At 51.8% G+C, this 9,818-nt stretch overlaps 1 protein-coding gene across 1 annotated transcript in view; it reads right to left on the reverse strand.

The window, feature by feature from the left end:
• Positions 1-3,597: 3,597 nt before the first annotated feature.
• EIF4EBP1 (eukaryotic translation initiation factor 4E binding protein 1) overlaps positions 3,598-9,818 on the reverse strand; it is a 10,778-nt gene continuing 4,557 nt past the window's right edge. The window contains exons 2-4 of the mRNA XM_009640564.1: positions 5,351-5,369; positions 5,053-5,223; positions 3,598-3,629 (exon numbers count right to left, since the gene is read on the reverse strand). Of these exons, the coding sequence (XP_009638859.1) occupies positions 3,598-3,629; positions 5,053-5,223; positions 5,351-5,369 (222 nt within the window). The remainder of the gene's footprint in view (positions 3,630-5,052; positions 5,224-5,350; positions 5,370-9,818) is intronic.

Here is a 9,818-nt window from a genome sequence, read left to right on the forward strand (position 1 = left end):
CGGCGATGGCAGCGAGTCGCAGCCACCATCTGCCTGTGTGCGAGCTGCTGCCCGCGCCCCGGAGGAACGGCACGCTCAGGGAGGGAAGACAGGCACGGTTTGCTTTGGACGGACGAGGAAAGGGTGAGGGAGAGCAAACAGACCGAAGGGCTCAGCAAAGGCCCGGGGCGATATTTGTACAAACGTGGATTCAGGCACTAAGGTCAGGCAGGTATTGTTCGTCCCGTGACCAGGACATGGAGCAGGACGCAGGCACACTGGCCGTGCTGCTCTGCCCTGCTGGAGACAAAAAGGGGCAGGGACAGAAAATGCAATGACAAAGCCAACACTTGTCCCCCAGACCTCCCCGGAGCATCCCAGCTGTGCGAGGCAGCCACCCACGGCTGCCTCCCCTCCTGCCGTGCGTGCAAGGGCAGGCAGGCAGCAGCTCCCCAGCCCTCCGGTGCAAGTGCTGGGCAAGGAACAAACCCCGCTCAAGCGGGGATCTGCTCGGGAAACGCTGAGCTGCTCCTTACACGGCTTAGCCAAGCTTGGAGTGCTAGAAACACGAATGCACACAGGAGACAGATCCAAAAACGGCCGGCTGAAGGATGCAGCACTGGCCGGGGGTGTATGGGAGGGAGGTGGACCGCAGCAGGGGATGCTGAGACCACACAGTCCCAGGCCACAGGCGGAGGAGAAATTCAAGGCGTGGGCTTGGGACAAATTGCACTGGAGCAAACGCACACAAGTGCCACGTCACCGCATCGCGCGTTCACAGCTTTGGTAGCGACTCGCTCTGCCCCCAGCGACGGGGCTGACGTGCCCATGGCCCCAGGGCCCCACACCGGGAAGCCAGCAGGAGCCCCGAGCCTCCCGGACCCCCTCTCGCACCTGGCCGGGTGCTTCGCAGGGTGCTCTCCCTCGCTCCGAATTATCGGCTATGGATCGCTGTCGGAGGCACCTGGCGCTTTGATGCTCCCCCCAGATCTACATAAGCACGCAGATACCGATGCAAAGCTGTCGCGGGCATGGACAAAATACTTAACACCTAAACACTTGTTACCCTCTGGTACGGGGGTGGGAGGGAACAGAATTTAAAAGCATTGCTTGCAACAGTTGACACTCACTCAAAAAAAAAAAAACCCCATGCCATCACTTTCATACCAACATAAAAACCCAACACCGTGAGGCTCCTGTTCCCATCCGGGCCACCATGGGTCAGAAACTCACAGCAAAAAAAAAAAAAGCAGAAAGGCCAAAATCAGCTTGTTTCTCCCCAGAGAGCCGCCTGGATGCACAGCCCTTAGCTCGGATGCACCGTGGCGGGGGCCCAGGACAGCGCTGGGTCAGCCGGGGTCACCAGCACCGCGTCCCCCACCCAAACCTCGCCCCGGTACGGCGGGGGGACGCTGCCCGGGGAAGGCAGCGGGCGCAGGGCGAGTGCCAGATCTCACGGCGAGTGCCAGATCTCACGGCGAGTGCCAGATCTCACGGCTGCTTTGCAAGGAGGACGAGCACAGGGCACGGCCCGGGGAGCGTGGAATTGTGGAAGCGTATTTTGGGAAGGTTAAGGGGGTAAACCCCATCCTGTGCATAGAGCTCTTTCTCCAGTGAAGCCTTTTGCCAAGGGTTACACCAGCACAACTCTTTCCGTCTGAAACCCATGCTCGAGCAACGATTACCATCACTGTGGTCAGGACAGAGCAGGAAAACAAGCTTCAGCCCAGAGTGCGGAGGCTTAATTATTGCAAACACCCCACAAGCCCACCGTGGCTGTTTTAGTCTACCCCGAAGCAACCGGCTTTGGACAAATTATCAACACGGCACGTTTTCTCAGCACCAAGTCTGCTGCTGCCTCCCCCAAAACCAAGGCTGGAGGTTGCTGCGATGTGCGGTGACCGGAGCAGGAGGGCGGACGCGTGGCCCTGAATCGCTGCCCAATGTCACCAGCGACACAGCCACAGAGCAGGGCCATCCCCATCGGAAAACACTGAAAATTTAGCAAGAGGTGGCTGCAGGGCACAGCGTATGCTCCAGCAGCTCCTCTCTGAACACAAACCCCAGCGCCCGGTACTGAGCTGCAGTACTGATAAAGGGACACCTGAGGGCAATAAATTTGAATCTGTTCCCATTAAGATTTCAGAGAAACACTTAATCTTATCTTAAAAAAATGCAAGTTTATCTGCGGCAATTGCTTTGTCTCTGCTTCTTCTGTTACTCATTATTAAGGGCTTGCATATCATAATGCCACGATTTAGCTTAATTAGCAGATATTTAAATGCTATCTACCAAGACTGATTTGAACAGCCACTCATCATCCTTTAGGAAGTCTAAGGCTCAGGCCATGTCCAAATATGCATTCTCCTCCTTCAAGAGGGCTCAGCCACCACCAGCAGCACCTCCAGAGCAGTGACACGGCACAAGACCACTCTGCAATACCTATTTGTTAAACTGCAGACTAGAAGTGTGGATATTTTCTCTGGTTGAATGTTGCCACAGTAAAAATTACTTTCTCGGATGAAAGTTTCCCTCTCAAACCCAGAAAGACTCATTTCTAACCTACCAGTTAAACCCCCTCTTTTCCAAAGGCCAGGGTGAAGTCTCCATCCCCGCCCACCCCGTTTTGAGCAGAAACAAGGGTAAAGAAGCATGAAAGTTTCAGCATGGATAAAAAAATAGAAATAAAAACCAGCAGAAAACAGAGATAAGCACTCACTTGCACGCTGGCAGAGCTCCGCTGTTTTGGGAAGTGGGAATTGCAGCTCAGAAGCAGGAGGCTCAGGTTTTTCCCTGGCAGGGCAGGAGAAGGCAGCTCAGAGTCGGGGACCCTCTCCCCAGCACTCAGCTACAGATGCCTCCTCCTGAACCAATTTCAGCTGCTTCCAGCTGCAGCCTGGCTGGGCCCTGCCCCTCATCAGGGCCGGGGGGGTAAGAACAGGAGGCACCTGTGCCACTGCCTTGTGAAAGAACCATCTGGAAACAGAGAGCACACAGCTTCTGCAAACTATTTCTGGAAGTGGCTCCCGAGCAGACCAAAACGTCCTGCAGCGAGCGGGTGCCGCGTGGGGGACACGCACATGTTGTGCCAAGAGGGCTTAAGGCATCTCCGCCTTTGCCTTTCAGGGGAACCCCAAGAGCAAGGTGTTTACCTCGAGGTTGTACACAGGACCCCCTGAGGGATTCTTCTCTGACAAGGTGGTAGTTTCTTGCTAGAACAACTAAAGGACAGAAGCCACATTTATTGCATTAATCTCCATACCAGGAGACTCCAAATGATTTTTATTTCTCCCTTATATTGCATTTCTGTAACTTTTACAATATTAAAATGATTAACAAAAGCGTAAAACTGGAAACAAAAACAATCATTGAGAGTGTCTCCTCCGGCACTCCAAGGCCCATCATCATCAGGGGCTGCGCGTGTATCCGCACCCACACGGAGAGGCTGAGACTCTGTCCTTGCAACAGGACGCGCTCTGTTCTCGGAAGGGAAGAAACCGCCTTTCCCGGGAAGCAGGAAGGCACTCAAGGCATGGGCTACTTTTAAGCCTGGCTGGTGGGAATCCTCAAGACAAGGTCCTGGTTCTTCACTGGACAAGCACTCTCAGGGCACGTGCTCTAGATGTCCATGTCAAACTGCTCTTCCTCACCTGCTGAGGGGGACAAAAAAAAAAAAAAAACACACACAAAACAAACCACAAATGAGTTCTCAAAGTTTCACATTAAATACCAAATATTTTACTGAAGGAACAACCATCAGATGTGCTTCGGAAATGTGACAGTTTGGACTTAAAAGCTGCATTTGGATGTCAAGTTTGGTATGAAAACCATCTTGTACAAGCAAAATGTAAGCTCTGTCCACAGAGGGGACCTCAGTCACGGACAGACGAGAGCAGAAGTAGAGAAGACGCCCTTTAAATAATTTATTTCTACCCCTGGATTTCCTTGTAAGAAGGAACGTAAGGAATAACGTTGTTGACAATCACCGGTATAAACTCCCGTTACCAAAGCCACGAATGCACATTTCACAACCTCTCCTCTGTGCGGCTGTTACCACAGCTCACACAGCCTGACAGGATGCCCACGGGAGCGGTGATCATCTATTCCTGAGGACAGGGCTTCCTTGGAAGAGTCGCAACCAAGCTGGCATCCAGCAGGCAGCCCATGTCTCAGTCTGCCAGGGAATCCAGTGAGCCGCTAAAGGTCACAACAGTGGGTAATAAAAACATGAAGCAACATTGGCTCCAGAAAGATTTTGCTTAGAGTGAGCATGGAAGCCAACTAACAAGCGTTCAGATCTTTATTTTTAGAGAGAAGATAAATAATCGTACTTGGGAGTTTCAGGTTGCTTCAAGAAGTAATCTCACATAGCTTTAAAAAAAAAAAATAAAGCTGTTCAAGAGCAGCACTTGCTCATTTTGCTACTGCAGTGCCTTTCGTTACGTGTTGATGTGCACAGTGGCCAGCGACCTCTGTTCTCCTGTGGACCAACCCCTACCACACCTAAAAAAAATGAACCCCCAACAGAGGGCAATGGACACCGGATCATCGATCTATGCGAGTCAGGTGTTACAGCCTGGCTACAGGAATCAAGCTCGCTTGTACACCAGACACCTTGGTGTCAACAACAACAACAAAATAAAAAAAAGGCAGAAGGAATTGACAACTCAGGCTGATATTAAAAACCCCAAGCAAATCCTGCTCTGAATTGTAATCTGATCTTAAAAAATGCAAAGCAGCTGCAAAATGGTGCAGGATAGAGAGGCAGCCACAGCTGCGCCCGTTCTCTCACCACAGGACTGTTCACCCAACAGCAGTTTCCCCAGTGCTAAATTAGTGAGAATAAAATGATCGTGACAAATTACATTCAACTAATTGAAAAAACAAACACAATGCTGGGAGCCACAGCAGAACCTCATAACGAGGAGAGCCCAATTACCCCGTAACATCAGGCACATTTTGATTTTGCAAGAAGTTATCCGAGTATTGACTATATCTCATGGGGATCTCCTGGCTCCAGTCCACGGGTAAGCTTGGGTATTTCTAGGAACCAGCAGCTTGGCGTGCTCTTACCTGCGCTCACTTTCTCCTCACAGTTTTGGACATGGTTGTTCTCAATCTTCAACTCCTCCACACTGGGGCTTGTAACACCTGGAATGTCCGGAAGGTCAGAAGGTGGTGTTTTGGCAAGCGGAGAATTGCGGCACTCCATCAAAAATTTACGATCATAAATAATCCTGGTACCTGGAAGGAGAAAACAACACTGTCAGTTTTTTAGCATTTTAATGGATGAAATACAGCTGGGCCATCTTCATAGCTAGATTTGTAACACAGGAGTAATTTCAAACAATGCCTGTTATTTAGCACTTACCCTGTTCATTCTGTGCTACCTACAAGAAAGCCAGATACAATTAACACTGTATCTGCCAAAAAAAAAAAAAAAAAAGGTATGGAAGAGTCAGGCACCCAAGTGACAGCCAACGCTGCTGGTCTGGTGCACAGAGAGAACAAGACTCCGAAGCCCAGACCGATGCCGCGTGCGATAGGTGGAAGGGGCTGGATCTCACTCAAAGTCACAGCAAAACCCGAAGAAACAGTAAAGTGGATTTTATTTCAGCTCATAAACACAACGGGCCTTTCTAAGCGAGAGCTACGGGTAGACACAGGCATGCAGACATCAGGGAACAACGCGTGGCACTGCCTCCGAATGTCACCAGCCGTCACCCAGCAGAAATCCCTGCAGGCAGTTGCTTCTGTGTATGGGTGCTGGCTGTCCAGCACGGATACACACACACTTCAAAGGGCTCCAATACAGGGAGCTGTTAATGCCAGTCTGCTTTAATGGTTAACCAGGCCACATCCTCCCTGCCCTGACGTGGAACAAGCCAGCTCCAGCGCGTTCAGCCAGCCTCAGCGGGAGCAGAGCTCAGCTCTGGGCACGGATTTCTAGGAATACCACTGGACTGAACAGCCCGTTCCTTCTAAAAGAATTGCATTGGAAGAAGCTCAAAAAACACTCACAGAAAAGGGATCCCTCCAAACAGACTGTAGCCTTAACCCGGAAAGTACTGAAAATCAGTTTTTAATTCCCCAAAGAGGCGGCCTGCAAACCTCCTCTGCAGATCGGGCCCTCGCTGCTCCTCTCCAGCAAGAGGGAAAGGCAGCTTCTCCCCACATGCTCCCCGAAAAGCTTTGACTAAAGATACACACGTGCAGGGAAACAAGCTCCCATTAACATCTGTCTGGGAACATTCACTTCACTTTATTTTGAAGCGTGGCTATGAAATAACATTGCTGGGTATCGTGTTTCAAGAAAAGTTCTGCTAACGAGCTCCCAAAACGCTGGAAACCTCTTCACAAAAAGATTTTGAATTTGAGTTGCTTCACTCGATCCGAGGGGAGATGAAACCCAGTTCAGAACTGCGCTCTAGCAGTTGGCTGCATCCGAGATGGCAGGCGATTGGGCTGCGAGTTGAGCGTTAAATTCCTGGGAGGTTCACAGAGGCGAGGTCGGGGCTTCCTAGAACTGCAGCTCATGTACCGAGTATTAAGAGCACAGTTCAGGCGGACAAGAGCTTCCACGCCTGGTTCACGTTCCTCTGACTGTCACATGCCCAGAGCTTACAAAAGCAAACACCCTCCAGACAGCTGGAGCAGGACACCCAGCCTCGGCTGTCAACAGGCACAGCCCGAGGCCATAAATGGGTTCCTTCACGCACGTAAAGCTGAGTTAAGAGCAGTTCTCCTCCTGTAGTAAGGGAGAGTGTTTAGTATGAAAGGCTACACCCCACGGGAACTGCTCTCCTCCCCTGAAGCCATGGTTATACAATGGCTTCAACACCCCAGGGCCTCACTGTGTGACTTACAAAGTCTGGATGAGAATTTGGCTCATCGAGTATTTTCACCAGGATGAAACACCAGGTTTGAAGAGGTGTCCAGCAGAACACCTCGCTCCTTTCCTGCTCCCCGACGGAGCACAGGCGCCGTGAGCTGCGCTGCTCCAAGAGCCATCCCATCCCCACCGAAGGAGCCAGCAGCGCCGGAGGCGGCTCCTGCTGCAAAAGGCACCACGAGCACCTCGGCGCGTGACAGATGAAGCTGCTGGGACTCCCCAGGCACTACTGCACGTGTGTGCCCTCGGCAAGTGGGCGAGGAGCCAGGACAGGCACAAAGGGAACACTGAGCACAGACTATGCTATCACCTCTCACACACTCCTCTGCGCTTCTTCACACTGTTTGTTGATTTGATTTTTTTTTTTTTTTACCACTGCCAATTGCTGTAAGAAAAACAGCTACTGCCTGTGCTGGCAGAGGACAGGGCATTCCTTGGTTTCGCCATCCCTCCCAGAGGGGATCCCAGAACACCCTGTGAAGGTAGCTGAAAAAAGAAAATCAACTCCTCCGATTGCTGGCACCAAACCAAGGAGGAACTCTGCTCGCTCACGTCAGCCCCACGGCGGGCTGTGCCGCTCCCCTGCTACCGGGATTAGAGGGAGGATGCCTTAGAGCGTAATACGTGACTGGCTGTCCTCCTTGGATGTGCTCCTTCTAGCCAAGCTGCATTTTAGTATGTGACTCCAACACTTTGGGAGGCTCAAGAGCAACCTGCCCAAGAACTTCATCTCAGCGCTGTGCATGCTGGAAAAAACCTGGGATGAAAATCTTGTGTATTTGCACACAGGTAATAAAGCAGAGTAAAGGTGTTGACGAAAAAGCTGATCTACAAGGGCCTGACAACTGGAAAAGCCAGTGTTCTACTCTTTCCAGGTCAATAAATTTGTCTGTTAGAGGCACATAACTCCATGTACCGGAGCTGTGGAATACGACCTTTTCAAAAGCCTTCAGTCACCCAGCGCTGCTGCTGCGGGTTTCTAGCTCTGGCACCGAGCCCTTTTTCCATCACTCACATCCCCAGCGCTGCCTACAGCCAAAGGGATGACTTCAGAGACTACAGTCCTCAATTCTTCTCTGAAATTAGTCAGAGGTTTTGCATGACAGACTTGATTTGCTTCTTTCTTCTGATTCTTCACATTTGCTGTTTTGCAGGAAATCTCAGGCTTTCTTCAGCGGGCTGCATATGTTGCACATTTTCGACAAAAGGACCTAAACCAAGCGCTTCTGAAACACAAGATCAGTTATTTTTACAGCAGCCAGGCCTTATGCGCAAAGGAGTAACACAAAGTGTTCTGCCTGAATTAATGGATACATGGGTTAGCAGAAAAGAGATGATGAGAGCGTGGCCCAGGAGGCAGAGGGGCTCTCAGAGTCCAAGCTGGCCTGGCCCCAGCACTCTTTAAAGCGACACTTGAGCGCATTAATCCAGGGAGTTTGCTGTGAAATGTACTGAGAACACTTTCACGAGAGCTCCCCCAGACTGTACAGAACAAGGGATTCTTTGCAATGGTGACCACGAAGGCAGACCGACAGCCCAACATACCCCAAATCCCCCAAATTGTTCCTCCTTTTAGCACCCAAACCCAACACCTGAAGGCAAACAGCCAGCGCCCGCAGCTGGGCCTGGGCAGCACGAGCTGTCCCGGAGAGGCTGGGGACAGGCTCGGGCACCGCGCAGTCACGAGCGCGCTGTGGATTTTGCCAGGTGCACACACCCTAACAGCAAACACCGCTCGCGTTTCTCCTCCGCGCTCCAGACGCCCGTTAGCTCCCCAGCAGCAGCAAACGGGGATGATCACCCCGGAAGGCTCATCGCATGGCGCTGAATCATTCGTTTCTATTCTGTTACCCAGAGCACGTGAGTTTCGCTGAGGAAGTCATTCTCATTCTCCTATCTCCCATGGCACAATTACTGCAAGTGCTATTTAAGTACTTCGGTTATTTACTGCTTTCAGAGAAGAGAGAACATATGGCAAAAATAACACAAGAACTTCAGTTCCCCAAGCAAGCTTTTCTGCACAGGCACAAAAAACCCAAGTGAGTCAGCCGTGCTGACTTCCCCCTTCTCTCCGAGTGTTAACCCCTGAAATCTTGTGCTGTGAAAAGAGCGGTAGGGACAAACAAAACACCCACCGCCTCCCATTTAGTTTGTTCTTTTGGGTGAACATCAAGTACAGTTTCATCATTCTTGCTGCTCACTTTTATGTAGCAGCATGGGGGGAAAAAAAATTCTTAAAGATATGGAAAAAATGATCTCAAACCAGCAATCAGCAGGAGCGCGGGCAGCTGCCGGTGCTGGAAATACACACAACTGATCCAGCGCCCGGTGTCATCACCTGGAACAGCAGCCGCTCGTCTCGAAAGCCAAACCACCCAAAATAAACAGACGCTCAGGCAAGCGGCGCGGACACCAACGCCGTCAGATGGACGAGCCCCTTCGGGAGCTTCGTGTCTTACGTCGGAGACAGAAGACACCTGAGCGAGGAGGAACGCTATGCTTGCAGGCTGTGTCGGTGCAGACCCCCGCCGCTGCCCCTGCTCCACACAGCGAGCTCTCACAACCGGTTTAGTCCTCTTATTCGAAGATCAAATCCCTAGGGGACACCCCACCGCCGGCGGCACCCGCAGCAGCGACCGGGGCTGCACGGGACTCGTGGCAGAGAAAGAGGGAACCAACGCCAGGCCCTTCTGCAGCAGGGGAGCGCTGTGCTTTCAGAAGTCAGAGCAATTTGGGACCTGGGGCGGGGGGTAGGGGGGCAGGAAAGAGGCCCCAGGGTTTACTTACTGCCAGAGGAAACAGCAAATATTGGAGATTAGAATTAATAAGTAACCCAAACTGGAGGATGGGTTTGCTCCCTGGGAGGCTGCCCGGGAGGGCAGGCAGCACCTTGTTTCTCAGCTGCTGTTCGGCTGCAGCGGCCCCGGCCGCTCCGGGGAAGGCGGAG

Source organism: Egretta garzetta, unplaced genomic scaffold (genome assembly GCF_000687185.1).
Source record: "Egretta garzetta isolate BGI_Z169 unplaced genomic scaffold, ASM68718v1 scaffold296, whole genome shotgun sequence".
NCBI lineage: Eukaryota > Metazoa > Chordata > Aves > Pelecaniformes > Ardeidae > Egretta > Egretta garzetta.